This window comes from Mobula hypostoma, chromosome 30 (genome assembly GCF_963921235.1).
Source record: "Mobula hypostoma chromosome 30, sMobHyp1.1, whole genome shotgun sequence".
In the NCBI taxonomy this organism is placed as follows: domain Eukaryota; kingdom Metazoa; phylum Chordata; class Chondrichthyes; order Myliobatiformes; family Myliobatidae; genus Mobula; species Mobula hypostoma.
Genome location: NC_086126.1, coordinates 6,684,394 through 6,705,876, shown reverse-complemented (window position 1 = coordinate 6,705,876; position 21,483 = coordinate 6,684,394). Strand labels below are relative to the sequence as shown.

At 56.6% G+C, this 21,483-nt stretch overlaps 2 protein-coding genes across 3 annotated transcripts in view; both read left to right on the top strand.

The window, feature by feature from the left end:
* The window catches only part of LOC134339822 (serine/threonine-protein kinase D3-like), a 52,000-nt gene extending 49,629 nt beyond the window's left edge, over window positions 1–2,371 (top strand). Inside the window, exon 17 of one of the 2 annotated variants that reach the window (XR_010016452.1) lies at window positions 1,638–1,700. Coding sequence is in view for 1 of the 2 variants with exons in the window: in XM_063036653.1 (XP_062892723.1) it covers window positions 1,638–1,784 (147 nt within the window). In the remaining variant the exon portion in view is untranslated. Of the gene's footprint in view, window positions 1–1,637 lie in introns of both variants that reach the window. The other variant, XM_063036653.1, reaches the window with a different exon arrangement.
* Window positions 2,372–3,089: 718 nt separating this feature from the next.
* On the top strand, window positions 3,090–13,557 carry LOC134339813 (peptidyl-prolyl cis-trans isomerase FKBP2-like). Its single transcript, XM_063036632.1, has 6 exons — window positions 3,090–3,203; window positions 5,180–5,352; window positions 10,549–10,661; window positions 11,562–11,608; window positions 11,937–11,972; window positions 13,419–13,557. The coding sequence occupies exons 2-6, from the start codon at window positions 5,182–5,184 to the stop codon at window positions 13,478–13,480; spliced, it is 429 nt and encodes a 142-aa protein (XP_062892702.1). The 5' UTR covers window positions 3,090–3,203; window positions 5,180–5,181; the 3' UTR covers window positions 13,481–13,557.
* The last annotated feature ends 7,926 nt before the right edge of the window (window positions 13,558–21,483 follow it).

Here is a 21,483-nt window from a genome sequence, read left to right as displayed (position 1 = left end):
TTTGATGGCTCTGGGCCTGTATTCACTGGAATTCAGAAGAATGAGGAGTGACCTCATTGAAACCCATTGTTTTCTCTTGGTGAAGAAATTCCTTCTTTTCCAGCCCTTTACTTTTCCACCTGTCTTCTTACTTCGTCCCCACTCCCCCACCCACTAGATTTCACCTATCACCTTCTACCCCGTTCCCTTCCCCCACCTTCTTTTTCAGGGTTCTTCCCCCTTTTCTTCCAGTTCTGTCGAAGGGTCTCAGTCCAGAGCGTCATCTATCAGTTCATAAAAGCTGCCTGACCTGCTGAGCTCCTCCATTGCTCCTGCCTTGCTCTGGATTTCCAGCATCTGCAGAATCTCCTGTGCTTCAGGTAGCTTCCTCATCTCCGTTCTAAAGGGACGCCCTTCCGCTCTGAGGCTGTGCCCTCAGCTCCCAGACTCCCCCCACCATCGTTAACCCACCCGCTCCACATCCACGTTGTACAGGCCTCTCAACGTTCGGCCGGTTTCAATGAGATACCCCACCCCATTCTTCTAAATTCTGAGTGCCGTCAAACCTCCCTCGCATGCTTGGGGGGGGGGGTTGAGTCAGGAAGGCTGTGAGGGGCCCCAGTCAGAAGGTGAGGTGCTGTACGCTGAGTTGGCGTTGCCCCTTGTTGTAACGGTGCAAGAAGTCACAGATTGGAGGGAGCGGGTGCCCCATTCCTCCATGAGTTCTGGCTGGGGTTTTCAATCCAGTTGATGTGATGCCTCCTCTCTCTCTCTCCCTGCCCCCCTCTCTCTCTCTGTCCCTGCCCCCCTTTCTCTCTATCCCTGCCCTCTCTCTCTCTATCCCTGCCCCCTCTGTCTCTATCCCTGACCCCTCTCTCTCTCTCTCTCTCTCTCTCTCTCCCTGCCCCCTCTCTCTCTCGCTCTCTCCCTGCCCCCCTCTCTCTCTCTGTCCCTGCCCCCTCTTTCTCTCTGTCTCTGCCCCCCTTTCCCCTGCCCCCCTTTCTCTCTCTGTCCCTGCCCCCTCTCTCTCTCTGTCCCTGCCCCCTCTCTATCCCTGCCCCCCTCTTTCTCTCTCTCTCTCTCTCTCCATCCATCCCTGCCCCACTCTCTCTCTATCCCTGACCCCCCCCTCTCTCTCCCTGCCCCCCTCTCTCTCTGTCCCTGCCCCCCTTTCTCTCTATCCCTGCCCTCTCTCTCTCTCTGTCCCTGCCCCCCTTTCTCTCTATCCCTGCCCCCTCTCTATCCCTGCCCCCCCTCTCTCTCCCTGCCCCCCTCTCTCTCTATCCCTGCCCCCCCTCTCTCTCTCTCTCCATCCCTGCCCCCCTCTCTCTCTCTGTCCCTGCCCCCCTTTCTCTCTATCCCTGCCCCTCTCTCTCTATCCCTGCCCCCTCTATCTCTCTCTCCTTGCCCCCTCTCTCTATCCCTGCCCCTCTCTCTCTCTATCCCTGCCCCCTCTCTCTCTCTATCCCTGCCCCCCTCTCTCTCTCTATCCCTGCCCCCTCACTTTCTCTATCCCTGCCCCCTCGCTCTCTCTATCCCTGCCCCACCCCACCCTTCTCACTTTCTTCCTGCACCCTCACCACCTCGCGCCCTCCCTGAACTGCACCCTCCATTCGGCCCCTCCACCGCTCCCTCCCCTCCTTCCCTCTGCTCTCCAGGACTTCCAGAGCTGGCTGGACCTGCGGCGGTTCGAGACACGGATGTGCCACCGTTACCTCACGCACGAGTGCGATGATGACCACTGGCGGGCGCACGCCGAGGAGCACGGCCTGGAGTTCCCCGAGCACGTGGGTGCCACGTCCTGACACCGGGGAGGGGGTGGCCATCCCACTGATGCCCTTTCTCTGGCGGAGACAGCCCCACTCCTGCGTGACGGGGCGGTGACCCCGTCCCAGTAGCCCGCTGGGCCCTGGGGGCTCCGGTGTGGGGGATTTATTGACGGGTGGGGTGGTGGTGACCATCAAATCTGTGTTACCACTCCGCATACCTGGAGCAGAGTAACCCCACCCCCCCAACACAACCAGGCAGAGTAGCCTCCCCCCACACTGCCCCCTGAGGGTCTCAGTAAGGGGGGGGGTGTCAGTTCTTTGGGCTTGGACTGGCAGAGTCCCGGGCTGTCCCTCCTCACATCCATTCCGTCCGTATGCGCTGGATCATACCCAGACCCAGGAATCAGCTGTAGAATAAACGGAATAAAGTTCTGATGAAATGTGGTTAACTCTCAGTGTCGAATCTTTGCCTGCAGATTGCACAATCGCAGAAAAACCGAACCCTGCTTACTCACGCTGTCCACAGGTCCCGGTCTTTCCCACTCACCCCAGCCATCTGTGCTTCCCATAGGACTCTACCCCTTCCCACATTCCCAATAGGACCCCACCTGTTCCCATTCACTCCCACTGTCCGCACTCCCAATGGGACCCACCGCTTCCCGTTCACTCCCAATGGGATCCCACACTTTTCATTCACCCTCATTGTATGCACTCCCAATGGGACCCACCCTTTCCCATTCACTCTCACTGTACACACTCCCAATGGGACCCCTTCCCATTCAGTCCCACCGTCCGCACTCCCAAAGCGACCCCACCCTTTTCATTCATCCCCATTGTATGCACCCCCAATAAGACCACACCTCTTCCAATGCTTCCCATCCAAAGGGACCCCAACCCTTCCCATTCTCTCTCAAAAGGACCCCACCCATTCCTACACACCCACACCTCCCACACTCCCAATGGGACCCCACCCATTCTTACACACCCCCACCTCCCACACTCACAATGGGAACCCGCCCCTTCCCATTCACTCCAATGGAACCCCACCTCTTCTTATTCGCACCCCCAATGGGACCCCACCCCTTCCCATTCTCCCAGTAGGACCCCACCCCTTCCCATTCACTCCCACATTCCGAATAGTACCCCACCTGTTCCCATCCGCCCCCAGTGGAACTCCACTCCTCACCATTTCCTTCCAAAATCTCGGTACTCGTACATGCGCTGTTTGATCTCTTTGCGTGTGGCTGCCCCGCGGAGCTCCGCCGGATGCCCAGAGTCGTTTCCAGCTGCCTGCGGGGTCCCAGGACGGAGCTCCGCGGGGCAGCTCGGGCTCCTCCGCGAGGGGGCGCTGCGCCCGGCGGGCCGATCCCCCGCGCAGCCGGTTCGTCTTCCGGGTCGGGGAAGCGACGGGTCGATTGAGCGGGAGCGGCGAGCGTGAACGGGAGGTTGTGTAAAGTGAGTGTGTAAAGCGGGGCTTGGAGGAGGGTGTAGGCCGGAGAGGGTGTGAACCGTATCCCGGGAGGGGGGACGCCGAGCGTACAAAGTAACACGGTGGGGCGGGCAAGTGTGCAAGCTGCTCTCTCGGTTGGGTTTGCACGTTGTTCCCGGCTGGGGGTGAGTGTGCAAATTGAACGTGGGTGGTGGGGGGGTTGGAACTGGTGTAAAGCACCTGGAGGAGGGAAGGGGGAGAGTGGTCACGGTGCTGTGGGGGTGAACGAGTGTGCAAGTGGTACCCCTGAATGAGTGTGTTAACCCTGACGCCCTGAGTGTGCAAACCAGGGCAGTGTGAAGAGAGAAGGCGGGTGTGGAGACCGCAGGTTGGTGGGTTGGGGTGGGGGCGGGTACGCACGGTACAGCCCTCTGGGTGGGGCTGAAGGGCCTCCTCCACGGTGAAGCAAAGGAATTGTTGTGGGGGGGGGTAGGTGCTGTGTGGGTGACGGTCCGGGAGGCACAATTCGCACGCCCGCCCGTGCAACGTCTCTGGAACCGGGTATCTGTGGGATCTTGCTGTGTCCCCAACAGCCCCCTCCCCCACCTCCTCCGTTCCGGCACTTTGGGAGGGGGTTCGGGACTGTCCCGGTGCCGCTCGGCCCATCTAACCTGCCCTGTCCTGCAGGCAGAGTCCTTGTAACCGTTTCCCCCCCGACCCCCTCTCCGCCCCCCCCCACCCGGAATATAGCCGACCCACAACTAACATCTTACTTGTTGCGCGGGCACACCGAAACCGAGAGTGAAATGCGACATTTTGTATTGGTGGCCGGCAGGGTCTGGGGATGGCGCCAGGGGCAGCCCGCGAGTGTTGCCACGTTTCTGGCGCCGACACAGAACTCACTCACCCGAACCGCTACGCCTTTGGAACGTGGGAGGAAACCAGGGCGGTGGCGGGGAGAACGTACAAACTCCTTACGGGCAGCGACGGGGAATTGAACCTGTGTCGCATTAGGGTAACACACACACACACAAAATGCTGGTGAACACAGCAGGTCAGGCAGCCAGCATCTATCGGAAGAGGTACAGTCGACGTTTCCGGCTGAGATTGATTAGGGTGCTTCGCCATTGCCTTCTGGGCCAGTGTCTTTACAAGACAGGTGACCCCCGCCCCCCCCAGCCACGATCAATACTCTTCCGAGATTGTCTGGCCTGCTGTCAGTGGTCGCATAACCAGGTCTTGTGATATGCACCGACTGCTCGTACGACCATCCACCACCAGCTCACGTGGCTTCACGTGACCCTGATTTTGGGGGTGGGGGGGTGAGAGGCTAAGCAGGTGCTACACGTTGCCCCAAAGGTGACCTGTAGGCTCACAGAGGGAAGGAGAGCCTTACACCTCGTTTGCTAGAGACGTATCCCCACACCGCCACCCTCTGACTCCACCTCCCCCCCCATACATTTCTCCAATCAGTTTAAAATCATGTCCCCTTGTTTTACCCTGGAAGAAGCCTCCGGCTCTGATCATCTCGCGCGCCTCTCATCCTCCCTCACTCCGGTGAGAAAAGCCCCAGCTCGCTCAACCTCTCCCCACAAGACGCACTCTCTAATCCAGGCAGCGTCCTGGTGAATCTCCTCTGCGCCCTCTCTGTACACTCCCGCGTCCTTCCTTAAATGGGGCGGCCAGACCTGAATAGAATCTTTTTCAGTGAGATCTCACCGGGGTTTTGTAGAGCTGCGACATTACCTCACGGCTCTTGAGCTCAATCCTCCCCCCCTCCCGGACTAATGAAGGCCAACCCACCATATTCCTGCCACAGGCCAAGTCTGTGGGTACTCTCCAAGTGGAGGTTGGTCGTTTAGTGATCGGAGGCAGGTGTATGGGGTTGAGTGGGATCCGGGATCAGCCACGATGGGACGGCGGAGCGGATTGAGTGGCCTCAGGCAGCCGCCAGGGAGGGTGTTACTAGTCTGCCTGACCCGCCTGGCGCTTTGGGTTACAGCCATGAAGCCGGACCTGGTGCTGCCCCTCGTCGCCCTCGTGCTGGGCTCGCTCTGCACCCCCGCGCGCGGCGGCGACGGCGAGAAGCGGAAGCTCCAGATCGGCATCAAGAAGCGGGTGGACAACTGCCCCATCAAGTCCCGCAAGAGCGACACACTGCACATGCACTACACGGTGAGTGGCGGCCGCGCGGGCCCCTCCCCCGGCGGAGGGGAGGGGAGGGGGAGTGGGGGAGGTCTGTCCGGGGCGGGGTGGGGGGTGAGGGTTCGCCGGTCGCCAGTGTCCGTGAGTTCACCACTACGTTGGAGAGAGGGGAGCCTGCGGGCTGCCAGCGTGTGAGGAGCTGTCGTCGATGGTTAACTGGACTCGAGAAACACGTACCCGAGGAAATCTGCAGATGCTGGAAATTCAAGCCACACACATAAAAAACGCTGGTGAACGCAGCAGGCCAGGCAGCATCTCTAGGAAGAGGTACAGTCGACGTTTCGGGCCGAGACCCTTCGTCTAACAAAGTCATTAGTCCTGACGAAGGGTCTCGACCCAAAACGTCGACTGTACCTCTAAAAACACATATAAGATTTACAAATTTGCAGATTTTTGTGTAGAGAAAATTGCCAGGACTGGAAGACCTGAGTTATACGGAAAGATTGAATAGGTTAGGACTTTATTCCTTGGAACGTCGAAGATTGAGAGGTGATTTGATAGAGATATACAAGATTATGAGGGGTACAGACGGGGTAAATGCAAGCAGGCATTTTCCACTGAGGGTGGGTGGGACTCCAACCAGAGGTCATGGGTTAAGGGTGAAAGGTGAGGAGTTTAAGGGGAACGTGAGGGGAAACTTCTTCACTCAGAGGGTGGTGAGAGTGTGGAACGAGCTGCCAGCACAAGTGGTGGATACGAGCTCGATTTCAACGTTGAAGAGAAGTTTGGACAGGTACACGGATGGGAGGGATGTGGAGGCCTATGGTCCCGGTGCAGGTCGATGGGAGTAGACAGATTAAATAATTCTGGCGCCCCAGAGAAAACAACCCGAGTTTACCCGGCCTCTTGTGAGAGCACATTCCCTCCGATCAATGTTCCCTCTACAGTGTACACGAGTCGCGCACCAGGGAATTTAAACTGCGCACAGAAGGTTGTCACCCTCTGCCTCATCGGCGTGTCAAGTATTTTCCACGATCGTACACAATCACATTTCCGTTTCCGGTTTCTGATGCGGACGCGGAGTTTGCGATGATTTGTCTGCAGAGTTTAGAACTGGCTTATTTATACTGTTTTTATTCAGGAAAATTATTCGCGTGAAGCGCAATAGAACTGAGACACTCACAACACGCTGGAGGAACTCAGCAGGTCGGGCAGCATCCGTGGAAACGATCAATCGACGTTTCGCGTTGGAACCCTTCGTCAGGACTGGCAAAGGGTTCTGGCCCGAAACGTCAACTGAGCATTTCCACGGATGCTGCCCGACCTGCTGAGTTCCTCCAGCGTGTTGTGAGTGTTGCTTTGACCCCAGCATCTGCCGAGTATTTTGTGTTTACCATAGAACTGAGAGGTCATTTAAAGCGGAATGGCTTAACGAAACAGTGGAAACTGCTACGCCGAAAGCTCATGAGGTCAGGAACGTGCAGCTACGGGAAATATTTGCAGAAGCTGGTGTTACCTGTGTGTATCGTCAGGGCGCAAAAGTTGCTGGAGAACTTGCAAGTGGGAAGAAGTGGAGTGATATTTAGAAACCTGACTTTCTGAAGCATTTATTATCCTGAGAAGAGCTTCAGGTTTACCAATTAAAGTTCAGCGTGCACATGTTGTTGTCACTGGGCAAAAAAAATTGTACGGTACAAGGTTTTTGCATGATAAAATAGTGGAAACACACCCTCTAAAGCGGGCAGCACCCTGGTGGGCCTCTTCTGCACCCTCTCCAAAGCCTCAACGTCCTATAGTGGGGTGACCGGAACTTTTCTGAGCCAATTTCTCGAGGGGAGGGTCCCCATGGTCTAATTTCGGGCCTCGGCGTTCTCTCCTCCACATGCCCTTTGGACATCCCCCTTCCCTCTGTCCTCGGGGATTCCGTTTTCAGTGCCTGCCCGGTGACGTTGTTGGTCAGCTTCCTCAAGGTGTGGGCTGATCCACCTCCGTTTCCGTTCCCGTATTTGTATCCCTGTGGTTGGTGCTTTCCCCACAGTGGTTAGTTTGTCAGCCCATCTGATGATTATGTCATGCCTTGGTTTGTATTTTTTTTTAAAAAACTGTTGTGCTGTATGAATTTCATTTTGGCAGTTCTGTGAGGGCTGCCTGTTTTCAGCTTGTTCAGGTTCTTGTTGAAGATGAGAGATGAGGAGAAATGAGTGCCATTCAATGGTCAGATGAAGGGGAGGTTTCTTGGTGAGGAACGACAAGGCTTGGGGCTTTTGTTCGAGAGGAGATGAAGAGAGAAGACGCTGGGGAGAACTGGTCGTAACGCACGATCCGGTGGGAGACCCATTTGCTGGAGAAGGATTGCGAGCGACGTTCGGGAGGTGGTGCATGCTTTCACGTTGATCGAGGGCCCGGTGCGTGAGTGATGGAGAAGTCCAAGATGGGCTCCAACTTGTGCACGTTTGACTGTTTAATTAGAATGGGCCCTTTTCTTTTTGTTATTCTTTACTAACCCTTTCAGTTAAGATTCATAAATATGATTCCTTTAATCGTGTGCAGTGTCATTTTGTGGCACTAATTTATAACGGCAGCAAATGACACAGCATCCACACAAACCGGGGCTTGGGGTGGGATCGAGCGAACCTCAATCTCCCGAGTTTGGCGTGGCCGGAGTTCATCGTCCCTAGACTTACCCAGCCGAGGAAACCAGGGTGGTTTCATTTAGGACTCTGGTTGATGAAAGCCTGCAGGTTTTGTAGCATCTCCTTTGTTGTTCTCCCTGGCTTCAGAGCCATACAGAAGCACTGTTTTAGCATTTGAGCTGAACATGGAGACAGACGCTGTTAAGAGGTGTTTAGGTCGGTACCTGGTGGCGGTCGTCCAACGACGACGGGAGACCTGCGCGAAGCCGTTGCACTGGGGGCAGTTCCGCTCCGTCCTCCTCAGACGCCCGGGTCCCGTGGGACGAGTGGTCGTCACAGATGGGGTCTTCCTAGGTCGCCGCGGATGACCGTGACGTCTTCTGTGCCTTGTCATTGCCCCTCGCTCTCCACAGAGCGTGACGGAACCGGCCTCCTGGCCGTTGGATTTAACTGTCGACCTCAAGTTCAGAGTTCAAATTATACAACCCTGAGATTCGTCTGCTTACTCAAAACGAGAGACCCAAAGGAACCCATTTTAAAGAAGGACCCACACCCAATGCACGCAGAGAGAGAGCGAGAGAGAGAGAGAAAAAAAAACACAAATTGTGCAAACGGTACAAGCAATCGACGGCATTCCGAACCAGATAAGAGTCCGTCGACACGAAGCCTGGAGTAGGCCCGAAGCCTCAGTTCGTCGCACGGCGGGGCCAGATCGCCGCGAAAGCTTGCGGACGTGAAGCCCGGAGCGGTCTCCCGGCCTCGGGCGCGGCACAGGAGTGTGAGCAGCATGGACCCGAACCCTCGCCTCCGGTCCCGACACCCTCCGCCCAGTCCGGCAGAGTTGACTTCGCCTGCTAGGACAGGCATGTCCCCAGACATCCCACCTCTCCCGCAAGTTCCGGGAGTCTCCCGCAAATTATATACAATATCACGGAAATCAGAGAGCGAGGGAGAGAGAGCGGGAGAGCGCGGGCGAGAGTGACCACGAGAGAGAGAGAGCGCGCCATGGCAGAGTGTTCCAAAAAAAAGAAAATATAAAGCGTACGTCACCCCAGACTACACTAAAGTGTACCCCTGCCTAACAGGGGTCACAATAATGACAGTGTTGCTGGCTGCACTGTTTGCAACAGTGACTTTTCTATTGCCCATGGTGGGTTAAGACTGTAAAAGACATGTTGAGGTGAGTTTAACAGGTGTCATTCATTCATTAGCATAGCTAACGTTATTTAAACTAGCTGGCGAGCTGCTCAGGAGCTACTCTATTGCAGACATCCCACCTCTCCCGGAAGTTCCGGGAGTCTCCCGCAAATTGATGGTGCTACCTCCCTGAAATGAGTTTTTGCCGGGTGGGATGTCTGTGTCCCTATCTCACCGGGGTACGAGGTACATGAATGTGAGGGAAATGAAGAGATATGGACATTGTGTATGGGCAAACGAGATGGGCTATTTGATGACTAATTTAATTGGTTCAGCACAGCGTTGTGGGCCATAGGGCCTGTTGAGATCTGCCCTGTTCTGTGCTGCTCGCGCTTGCCCCTCAATCATTCTTACTTGGGCACTAGGAGAACGGCCCGGCTCCTGTCACCACGCTGCTCCGAAGTCCAAACAAAGAAATGGCCGGCAGTTACGATCATCGTCACTGAGGCCAGATGAGGTCATTCTGATTGTGGACTTCAGGAAGGATAAGACTAAGGAACACACTCAGATCCTCACAGAGGGATCAGGAGTGCAGAGAGTGAGCAGTTCCGAGTTCCCGGGTGTCAAGATCTCCAGGTGCAGAGAAGTGACGCGGAAGATTCCAACTTGGCAGCAGCGAGCTGTTGGTCTCCCACTCTCGTTCATCCCCCCCTCGCTGGGGGGGAGAGAGAGATTGAGATGTCAAAGTGCTGTAGTTTTTGTTTTGTAAGGTCTCGGGGGTTCTGCTGTTGCTTGGTGGAGGGTGGGGGCGTTTGGTGCTCCTGCTGCGGGAGGGGAAGGGGAGGGTTAATGCATTTGCTGCCGCTTGTGTGATGTATGGGAGGGGGTCTTTGGGGATCCGATGTTTCTGCCGTTCATCCTCTGGGGTTTCTTGTTTCGTGAACGTCTGCGAAGAGTAAGAATTTCAGGTTGTGTTCTCTGATATTAAATCGAACCATCTGAACTCTTGTACTGCCCCCTTAGTTGTTTTGTGTGTTTTGCAACTTTGAATGACGTCCTTATCTCACCTCGGTCAGCCAAATCGCTCAGCTTCCCTGCCCGTACAAAGGGGAAGCTTTGCTCCTGGCAGACTGTTCTTGCTTGGGCATTACCTTAACCCTTGGCCTGCCGTGATCTCCACGGTGCGCGCACGGGTGCGTAGGGTGCGTGCGGGTGCTGGGCAGCGCAGGGGGAGGGGCGGGTGGGAGCGCGCCGCACCGATGAGGGGTGTGCGTGCGGGATCTGTCAATCGCGCGCATTTGCACGCGAGCCCGCCGTGGGTGTGTTTTGCACGTGCGAGTCTCTGTGCGTCTGTATCGGTGGGGGTGGTGGGGTTGTCTGTCTGTGGGAGAAGGGAGAGCAGTCTGGTCTGAGCCCGACACTGACGGCCGCTCTCTTCCCACCCCCCCCACCCCAGGGGAAACTGGAGGACGGGACGGAGTTTGACAGCAGCATCCCCCGCGGGACCCCCTTCACCTTCACTCTGGGCACCGGGCAGGTCATCAAAGGGTGGGACCAGGGACTGCTCGGGTGAGTAGTGGGGGGAGGAGGGGTGGGGGGAACGAGAGTCGGAGGGTGAGGGGGATGGGGGTGGAGGGGAAGGGAGAGTCAGAAGAGGGGGCATAAGGGGAGGGAGAGGTGGAGGGAGCATTGGAGGGAAGAGGGGGAGGGAGGGTTGGAGGGAAGATGGGAGGGAGCGTTGGAGGGAAGAGAGAGAAGAGGTGGAGGAGGAGGGATAGGGTGAGGGGAAGTGGAAAGGAGAGTCGTCAGCAGTGGGTTAGTGCGAGGGAGAGCTGGAGAAAGAGGGCAGGAGGGAGAGGGGAAGGGCGAGTCGGAGGAGTGGATAGGATGAGGAAGGAGTGGAGGGAAAGGGGAGGGAGATAGAGGGAGGGAGGGTGGGGGTTTAGGGGAGGGAGGGGAGAGTTGGAGGAGGAAGATAGCAGGAGGGAGAGGTGGATTTAGGGGAGGGAGGGGAGAGTCGGAGGAGGAAGAGGGCAGGAGGGAGAAGTGGGGGTATAGGGGAGAGGGAAGGGCAGGAGAGGGTTGGAGGAAGAGAGGGGTAGATGAGGGTGAGGTGTGGGAGGAGAGAGAAGGAAGGAGTGACGGGGAAAGGGGTTGGAGGTGTGAGGGAAGAGAGAGATAGGAAATTGGGAGGGGGAGAGGATAGGTAGAGTGGATGCATGGGGTAGGAAGAGGGAGGAGTTGGGGTGCGGAGGAGGGAAAGGGTTCGAGGAGATGGGTTGTGGGGTAAGAGGGGGGAGTGGAGGAATGAGGAGAAGGGGGCTGGGAGGGGTATTTGGGCGAGGGGAGGGATGGGGTAGGAAGGGGTGAGGTGTGATGGGTGGAACGGAGGTGGGGTAATGGCGAGGGTGTGGGGCAGGGAGCCTCTGACTCTTCCTCTCGTCACTCACCCTGTTTCCACTTTGCCAGGATGTGCGAGGGCGAGAAGAGGAAACTAGTGATTCCCTCGGAGCTGGGTAGGTTACGTGGAGGGGGTGGGTGGAAGGCCGGGGTGAGCCAGCACCCACTCTGCGATCCTCTGATCCGGGGGCTTCAATCCCCACCCCGGTCAGTCCAGCTCTCCCGTCTCCCCCCACCCCCTCCGTCACCTCACCCCCATCACCTCTTTCCTCTCCGTTTCCCCTTGCCCGCTCCCTTCTGTGGCCTTGTTCCCACCAACCACCCCTGCCACACTCCCTCCTTCCCTCCTCTCTCCCCTCATATCCTCGCTCGTGCCCCTGTGCCCCTCTCCCCCCCCCCCCAGCTTCCTGGAGCTGCTCTAACACCGTTTCCTCTCCCCGGTAGGGTACGGTGACCGAGGCGCTCCACCAAAGATCCCAGGTAAGAACAGCAAAACAGCGACTCATTCCCCCCACCCCCCACACACACCCACTCGCAGCCCGGCAAGCACTCTCATTTACTTACTGAGATAGAGCGCGGGACGGGCCTCTCCGGGGCTTTGCGCTACCCAACAACCCCCCCGATTTAATCCTCGCCCAACCCCGGGACAGTTTACAATAACCGATTAACCTACCGACCGGTAGGTCTTCAGACTCTGGGAGGAAACCAGAGCCCCCCCCCCGGGGGAAACCCACGTGCTCACGGGGAGAACAGCGGTGAGAATCGAACCCGGCTCTCTGGTGCTGTGAAGCGCCGTGCTACCCACTACCCCACCGCGACACCACTTCTTCCTGTCACTCGGGCAGGGTCCCCTTCCGGCCGCTCGTCCGTCTCGGCGCGCACGCGCCTTCCGTGGATGTGTCCGTAAACAGACGCGTCCTTCACTTGTCATCTCTAATTGCGCCCGGACGCTCGCCGCCTTTGTCCGCACACATCTCCAGCTTTTGTGTGCGCGCGCGTGTGGGTGTGTTTGCGCACTGTGGTTTGGGGTACGCACCTGCGCCTGTCGTCCTTGTGCGCTGGTTGTTTTGGTGTACCCGTGCACCTGTAGCTTCTGTGAAAGCGTGTACCTGTAGCGAGTGTGTGTGTCTGGATGGGCCTGCAGTCTGTTCACCTGTAGTTTCTGTGTGTGCCTGGAGTTTGAGCGTTCACGAGAGCCTGTAGTTCTCCTGCGTATGTGTGTCCTCAAGTTAGTGTCTGATCTCCAGGAGGACCACAGCCTTGTCGTGGGGTTTGGAGGCTTGCATACCTCAATGACCCAGGGAACTACGTTGGCTGGAGTCAGGGCTTTCTGCTTTAGCATGGTAGGGTCACCCATGGCCAAACAGGGTCAAAGGGTAGAGGTCAGACTAGGAGTGGTCCACCCGTCCTCCGGGTTCGGGGGTTCAGCTCAGGACTAACAACCCCGACTGGTCAAACAAAACTGTTACAGAAGCAGCGATGAAGAGTACTTCTAGTTTCTATGTACGTGCGTGTGTGCCAGTTGTTTGGGTGTCCACAGGGGCCTGTAGTCTTTGTGTGTGTGTGAGCACTTTTACCTGTAGTTGTACTCGTGCTATGTGCCTGTAGTCTTTGTGTGCTTGTAGTTTGCGCGTGTGCCTGTAGTTGTGTGAGCGCACTTGCAGAATGTGAGTGTGTGGCTGTGTCTTGCGCGCCACCCCCCCCGACCGTGTCACTCGTCGCTTGTGCGCCTGTGGTTGTGCGCGCACGGTGCCTGCTCTCTGCGCTCCGGATTGGCTTTGCCAGCGTCCTCCCCCCCCCCCCCCAACCGCGTGGCGTGTCAGTGTAGCTGTGCTCTGTGCTTGACCCCAGGGATGGACGCGGGAGCGGGCAGGAGCCGTGTCCGGCGGTCACTAACAACCCTCCCATTTCCCCCCCCCCCTTTAGGTGGAGCGACGCTGATCTTCGAGGTGGAGTTGCTGAAGATCGAGCGGCGGGCAGAACTGTAGGAGGGGGGGAAGACCCTCGGGTCCTGACCCCCACCCACACACACACACACACAATAAATAGCAGCTCTCCCGCCTTACCCTGGTCTCGAGTCTCTGACGGGTCGGGGGCAGCTGCAGGGATTCACCAGGCCGGCTCTGGGAGGAAGGGGAGGCGAGGGGCAGGGTTGTCTCCCTGACAGAGTCTCAGATCTCAACACACGGTCAGGCAGTGTCTCCATCTCCACCCTCCCGAATCTCCAGCTCACCCCACATCCGGTGGCTCCTGGTCCCCGATCAAATCGTTCCGTTCCACTGCACTCCCCCGTCTCCGTGACCGTACTCTCCTACACATCTATCCTACCACCTCGGCTCCCTACAACCCTCACAGTCTTTACACTCCCTCCATTCTAAACACCCCTCCCTGCCTCTGTAACCCCCTCCAGCCTCTACACCCCTCCCCACCTCTCTAACCCCCTCTACCCCCTACACTCCTCCGCGTCTCTGTAAGCCCCTCCGGCCCCTACACCCCTCCCCGTCTCTGTAGCCCCCTCCGGCCCCTACACCCTTCCCCGTCTCTGTAGCCCCCTCCGGCCCCTACACCCCTCCCCGTCTCTGTGACCCCCGGCCCCTACACCCCTCCCTGTCTCTGTAACCCCCTCTGGCCCATACACCCCTCCCCGTCTCTGTAACCCCCTCAGGCCCCTACACCCCTCCCTGTCTCTGTAACCCCCTCCGGCCCGTACACCCCTCCCCATCTCCGTAACCCCCTCCAGCCCCTCCGCCTCTTCCCTGTGTCTAACAATTTAATTTCTGCAGTTGCTTCAGTTAAATTGAGAATTTCCTGCCAACCGCCCTCTTTCCGGCTTCCAGCCGCCGGAACGTTGTGCTGAGACAGGGCTTTGCCTCGGGAGATGGGGAATTGTTGTTTGTCCGACATAAATTCCATTGGATCGGACTCTCCATTCCTCCTGTCATCCCGACACCCAGCAGCAGGGGGCGGTGTAGTTCACTCACTGGCAAACTTCACCTTACAGTGAAAATGCCTTTATGTTCCGCACTCCATCTGTGTAGTTGCTATCCACTATTTAAACTAATTTCTGTCTCCCACCGGTCAATAACCCCCACCCCAACCTGCGAAAATAGTCCGGAGCACGAAAGGTGTGTCGGGTTGGGGTCTGACCATCCTTCAGTGGGGGTCGATATAATGAGAGGACTTTCACGCTGAAATCTCCCAGTCACGGTCGTTGTGAGAGTGGGAATGGACCCCTATTGAGGGTCTGTGTGTGTGTGGAGGGGCCCGTTCCCCCTTCCTCAGTGAGGGGCAGTGAGTTTCTCTTGCTCTCTCCTTCACTCCGTGTCTGACCCCCGGAGTGAGTGATGGGACGGTGTAGAGGGAGTTTCACTCTGTGTCTGACCCCAGGAGTGTGTGATGGGACGGTGTAGAGGGAGCTTCACTATGTCTGACCCCAGGAGTGTGTGATAGGACGGTGTGGAGGGAGCTTCACTCTATGTCTGACCCCAGGAGTGTGTGATAGGACGGTGTGGAGGGAGCTTCACTCTGTGTCTGACCCCGGGAGTGTGTGATGGGACGGTGTGGAGGGAGCTTCACTCTGTGTCTGACCCCGGGAGTGTGTGATGGGACAGTGCGGAGGGAGCTTCACTCTGTGTCTGACCCCGGGAGTGCGTGATGGGACGGTGTGGAGGGAGCTTCACTCTGTGTCTGACCCCGGGAGTGTGTGATGGGACGGTGTGGAGGGAGCTTCACTCTGTGTCTGACCCCGGGAGTGTGTGATGGGACGGTGTGGAGGGAGCTTCACTCTGTGTCTGACCCCAGGTATGTGTGATTGGATGGTGTAGAGGGAGCTTCACTCTGCGTTTGACTCTGGACCAGATGGACTACATCCCAGCGTCCTGAGAGAGGTTGCTGAAGAGATAACGGATGCATTGGTCGTTTCAAGAATCACTTGATTCTGGCATGGTCCCAGAGGACGGAAAAATTGCAAATGTCGCTCCACTCTTTAAGAAGGGAGGAAGGCAAAAGAAAGGAAATTATAGGTTGGTTAGCCTAACCTCAGTGGTTGGGAAAGTATTGGAGTCTATTATTAAGGATGAAGTTTCAGGGTACTTGGAGACCAATGCTAAAATAAGTCTAAGTCGGCAGGGAAATCTTGCCTGACAGATCTGTTCGAGTTCTTCGAGGAAGTAACAAGCAGGGTGGACAAGGGAGAGGCAGTGGATGCATTCAATTGGATTTTCAGAAGGCTTTTGATAAGGTGCCACACATGAGGCTGCTTAACAAGATAAAATCCTTTGATGTTACAGGAAAGATTCTGGCATGGAGAGCGGAATGGCTGACAGGCAGGAGGCAGCGAGTGGGAATAAAAGGACAATTTCTGGTTGGCTGCCAGTGACTAGTGGTGTTCCTCAGGGGGTCAGTATTGGGACTGCTACTTTTGTTTGTTGATAATTTGGATAATCGAATTAATGGCTTTGTGGCAAAGTTTGTGGATAATACAAAGACAGGTGGAGGGGTAGGTAGTGCTGAGGAAACAATGCGATTCCAGCAGGATTTAGACAAATTGGAAGAATGGGCAAAAAGTGGGAATACAGTGTTGAGAAATGCACCATAGTGCATTTTGGTAAAAGGAACAATACTGCGGACTGTTATCTAAATGGGGAGAAGGTTCAAACATTGGAGGTGCAATAGAGTCTTGGGAATCCTCGTGCAAGACTCCCAGAAGGTTAATTTACAGGTTGAGTCTGTGGTAAAGAAAGCAAATGCAATGTTGGCATTTATTTCAAGGGGAATAGAATATAAAAACAAGGAGATAATGCTGAGCCTTGAAAAGGCACTAATCAGGATACACTTGGAATATTGACAACAGTTTTGGGCCCCATATTTCAGAAGGATGTCTTCTCGATGGAGAGGGGACAGAGGAGGTTCCCGAGGATGATTCCAGGAATGAAGGGGTTAACATATGAGGAGCGTTTAGCAGTTTTGGGTCTGTACTCGCTGGAATTTAGAAGAATGGGGGGGGGGGATCACATTGAAACCTACCGAATGTTGAAAGGACGAGATAGGGTAGGTGTGGAGAGGCTGTTTCCTATGGTGGGGGTATCCAGAACTAGAGGGCACAGCCTCAAACGAGGGGTGACCCTTCAGAACAGAGATAAGGAGGAATATTTTTAGCCAGAGAATATAAATCTGCGGAATGCTCTGCCAGAGACTGCGGTGGAGGCCAAGTCCGTGTGTGTATTTAAGGCGGAAGTTGATCGTTTCCTGATCGGTCAAGGCATCAAAGGATATGGCCAGAAGGCAGATCCAGGATCAGCTGTGATAGAATGGCAGAGCAGATTCAATGCGCTGAATGACCTGCTTCTGCTCCTATTCCTTATGGTCTTATGGATCCCGGGAGTGTGTGATGGGACTGTGCGGAATGAGCTTCACTCTGTGTCTGACCCCGGGAGTGTGTGATGGGACGGTGTGGAGGGAGTTTCACTCTGTGTCTGACCCCGGGAGTGTGTGATGGGACGGTGGGGAGGGAGCTTCACTCTGTGTCTGACCCCGGGAGTGTGTGATGAGACGGTGGGGAGGGAGCTTCACTCTGTGTCTGACTCTGGGAGTGTGTGATGGGACGGTGCGGAGGGAGCTTCACTCTGTGTCTGACCCCGAGAGTGTGTGATGGGACGGTGCGGAGGGAGCCTCACTCTGTGTCTGACTCTGGGAGTGTGTGATGGGACGGTGTGGAGGGAGCTTCACTCTGTCTGACTCTGGGAGTGTGTGATGGGACGGTGTAGAGGGAGCTTCACTCTGTGTCTGACCCCGGGAGTGTGTGATGGGACGGTGTGGAGGGAGCTTCACTCTGTGTCTGACCCCGGGAGTGTGTGATGGGACGGTGTGGAGGGAGCTTCACTCTGTGTCTGACCCCGGGAGTGTGTGATGGGACGGTGTGGAGGGTGCTTCACTCTATGTCTGACCCCGGGAGTGTGTGATGGGACGGTGGGGAGGGAGCATCACTCTGTGTCTGCATCTAGGAGTGTGTGATGGGACGGTGTGGAGGGAGCTTCACTCTGTGTCTGACCCCAGGGAGTGTGTGATGGGACGGCGTAGAAGGAGTTTCACTCTGTGTCTGACCTCGGGAGTGTGTGATGGGACGGTGGGGAGGGAGCTTCACTCTGTGTCTGACTCTGGGAGTGTGTGATGGGACGGTGGGGAGGGAGCTTCGCTCTGTGTCTGACTCTGGGAGTGTGTGATGGGACGGTGCGGAGGGAGCTTCACTCTGTGTCTGACCCCGAGAGTGTGTGATGGGACGGTGTGGAGGGAGCCTCACTCTGTGTCTGACTCTGGGAGTGTGTGATGGGACGGTGTGGAGGGAGCTTCACTCTGTCTGACTCTGGGAGTGTGTGATGGGACGGTGTGGAGGGAGATTCACTCTGTGTCTGACCCCAGGAGTGTGTGATGGGACGGTGTGGAGGGAGTTTCACTCTGTGTCTGACCCCGGGAGTGTGTGATGGGACGGTGTGGAGGGAGCCTCACTCTGTGTCAGATCCCGGGAGTGTGTGATGGGACGGTGTGCAGGGAGCTTCACTCTATCTGACCCCGAGAGTGTGTGATGGGACGGTGCGGAGGGAGCCTCACTCTGTATCTGACTCTGGGAGTGTGTGATGGGACGGTGTGGAGGGAGCTTCATTCTGTCTGACTCTGGGAGTGTGTGATGGGACGGTTTGGAGGGAGCCTCAATCTGTGTCAGATCCCGGGAGTGAGTGATGGGACGGTGTAGAGGGAGATTCACTCTGTGTCTGACCCCGGGAGTGTGTGATGGGACGGTGTAGAGGGAGATTCACTCTGTGTCTGACCCCAGGAGTGTGTGATGGGACGGTGTGGAGGGAGCTTCACTCTGTGTCTGACCCCGGGAGTGTGTGATGGGACGATGTAGAGGGAGCTTCACTCTGTGTCTGACCCCGGGAGTGTGTGATGGGACGGTGTGGAGGGAGCTTCACTCTGTGTCTGACTCTGGGAGTGTGTGATGGGACGGTGTGGAGGGAGCCTCACTCTGTGTCTGATCCCGGGAGTGTGTGATGGGACGGTGTGGAGGGAGATTCACTCTGTGTCTGACCCCGGGAGTGTGTGATGGGACGGTGTGGAGGGACCCTCACTCTGTGTCTGACTCTGGGAGTGTGTGATGGGACAGGAGAATCATTTTGCTACGTCTGCACCTGAGGCTCATGTTTCTGTTGAATGTTCAGCCGCTGAATCAGCCCCTCTCACCCCAGGCGCCGGCCTAACGAGTTATTTCCTGCTGACACACTGCGGAGTCACCGGATGTGTGCTCAGCCGCTGTACAGGCCTGGCAAATCCTCCTCTGGGGCAGGAAGGTGCCCTTCGTCGGCGGCGGCAGTGACGGGAGCTGTGGTTGGCCTCCGGAGCCCATCTCACCATTCAATACGACGGCAGCTGATTGCTTCATTGGCACAACTCCATTTTGAATCCACAAACCAAACCGTATTGACTATAATGCCCACCGCACGGCCTCCCCTCTTCCCTGGGGCCATGAACCTGAAAGGGTCTCCAGGGACCTTCACTGTTTTCCCGTCGGGATGGAATCCCGGAGTCATTACCGCACCAAGGCAGGCCGTGCGGCCTAACTGGCCCACACCGGCCACGGTGTCATTCCAAGCCAGTGTCCGACTGACATCCCTTCAAACCCTCTCCCACCTACATGTCTGTCCCAGTGTCTTTTAAACTTTGTCGCTGTACCTGCCTCTGAATCAGAATCAGGTTGTAAACATAAAATACTCTGCAGATGCTGGGGTCAAAGCGACGCTCACAACACGCTGGAGGAACTCAGCAGGCCGGGCAGCATCCGTGGAAACGATCGGTCGGCGTTTCGGGCCGGAACCCTTTGTCAGGACTGAAGAGGGAAGGGGCAGAGGCCCTATAAAGAAGGTGGCGGGAGGGTGGGAAGGAGAAGGCTGGTAGGTTCCAGGTGAAAAACCAGTAAAGGGAAAGATAAAGGGGTGGGGAGGTGATAGGCAGGAAAGGTGAAGAAGGAATAGGGGAAAACACAATGGGTAGTAGAAGGAGGTGGAACCATGAGGGAGGTGATAGGCAGCTGGGGGAGGGGGTAGAGTGAAATAGGGATAGGGGAAGTGAGGGGGAGGGAATTCCTGGAAGTTGGAGAATTCTATGTTCATACCAAGGGGCTGGAGACTACCTGGACGGTATATGAGGTGTTTCTCCTCCAACCTGAGTCTAGCCTCATCTTGGCAGTAGAGGAGGCCATGTATGGACATATCCGAATGGGAATGGGAAGCAGAGTTGAAGTGGGTGGCTACCGGGAGATCCTGTCTGTTGTGGCGGACAGAGCTGCCACAACAGGTTGTGCTGTGATGGGCCGAAGGATTTTTGGGGTGCGGGGGAGGTGGACCAGGAGAGCAGGGGATGGTGTTGGGTGTCTGGGATCGGGCAGATGCCCCAGCATCAGGCAAAGGCCTGCAGGGCCTGTTTCCTCCATTTGCAACCCTGGGCAACTGGGACTCAGAACCGTCAAGCTGGCAGGCATGTTTGAATTTGGCCGAGAAGGCGCCGGTTCGGCTCTGAGTGAATTTACTGTCAAAGTTCGTGTTCGCCACCATTTCACGGGCCCATCAGAAATCTGATGGCGGCGGGAAAGAAGCCCTCCCTAAACCGTTAAGTGTGGCGCCTCAGGGCCTCGTACCTTCTCCCCGGCGAGGAGGGGGCAAGTCCCGGATGGCGAGGAGCTTCTGTGACAGGCCAAAACCTGGGGCGAGGGGAAAGGTTCACAGGGGGATCTGAGGGGTTTGACCCAGAGGCCAACAAGGTGGTTAGCCGGGCGGGTTCAATTCCCGCCACCGCCCGTAAGGAGCTTGTACGTCCTCCCCGTGGAAAGCCACGGTTTGCTGGTCGGTAGGTTAATCAGTCATTGTAAATTGTCCCGCGATTAGGCTGGGGCTGGATCGAGGGATCGCTCGGTGGTCCGTATTCCGTATCCAGCGCTGTATAACTGTAAATAAATTATTTGGAACAAGCTGACGAAGGTGGGTGAGATGGGTACAACAGCATCCTTTAAGAAGCTCTTGGAGGGAGTGGGTCCAGAGGGACGTGGGCCAACAGTAGGAAATTGGGACTAGCACAGAATGGTTGGGCTGAAGGGCCTTTGCTCCGTGACAGGGGATCCCAACCAGTGCAATTGGTCCAAGGCATTTAAAAAAGATTGGGGAGACCTGGTCTATGACTAGCTACAGTTTTCCTGCGAGCAGGGGGAAGAATAAAGGAGTTACGAAAAGGTATATGCAAGCAAAATAGGATTTTTGCAAGCTTTAAAAAAAAGATAAATAATAGTGAGAACGCGAGTTGTGAAGAGATTTTGAAGCCTGTAGTTCGTAGGGTCAGCTGAGAGTTGAGGTGAGTGAAGCTCCCCACGCTGGTTCAGGGGCCCGACGGTTGAGGGGTGATAACTGTTCCTGAACCTGGTGCTGTGGGTCCTGAGGCTCCTGTACCTCCTTCCCGAAGAGGGCACAGCCTCGACGATGGACGCTGCTTTCTTGCTGCTCGTAGGTGTGCCCAGTGGTGGGGCGGGCTTTGCCCGTGATGGACTGGGCTGTGCCCGCCATTTTTGTTTTCTGTAGGACTTTCCATTCCCGGGCGTTGAGTGTTCCCCTACCGGGCCGTGACGCGACGGGCTAGGACACGAGAAGTCCCGCGGGTGCCGGAGATCCTGGGCGACCAACACAAAGCGCTGCGGGAGCTCGGCAGGCCGGGCAGCATCTACGGAGGGGGGATGACCAGCCAACATTGTGTTTCCTGCTGCCCAAACCGCTGAGTTCCTCCGGCGCTCTGTGCTGGAGGGTCGCAGCTGTCGGCTAGAAGCGGGGACGCTGGGCTCCCCTCGTGCCCTCGCGGGGTCGGAGGGAGGCTTGGAAGGGCCCGTAACCACGGGGGACGCCAGCCACCGGTTTGTTGTCCGCCCCCTCCCCTGCCGAGAGTAGACCCCTAGAGTTTA

Coding starts and splice junctions, on each gene's coding strand:
- LOC134339813 (XM_063036632.1), top strand. CDS start 5,182: ATGAAGCCGGACCTGGTGCTGCCCCTCGTCGCCCTCGTGCTGGGCTCG. Junction 10,662..11,561: donor TGGGACCAGGGACTGCTCGG/GTGAGTAGTGGG, acceptor CCACTTTGCCAG/GATGTGCGAGGGCGAGAAGA. Junction 11,973..13,418: donor CGCTCCACCAAAGATCCCAG/GTAAGAACAGCA, acceptor CCCCCCCTTTAG/GTGGAGCGACGCTGATCTTC.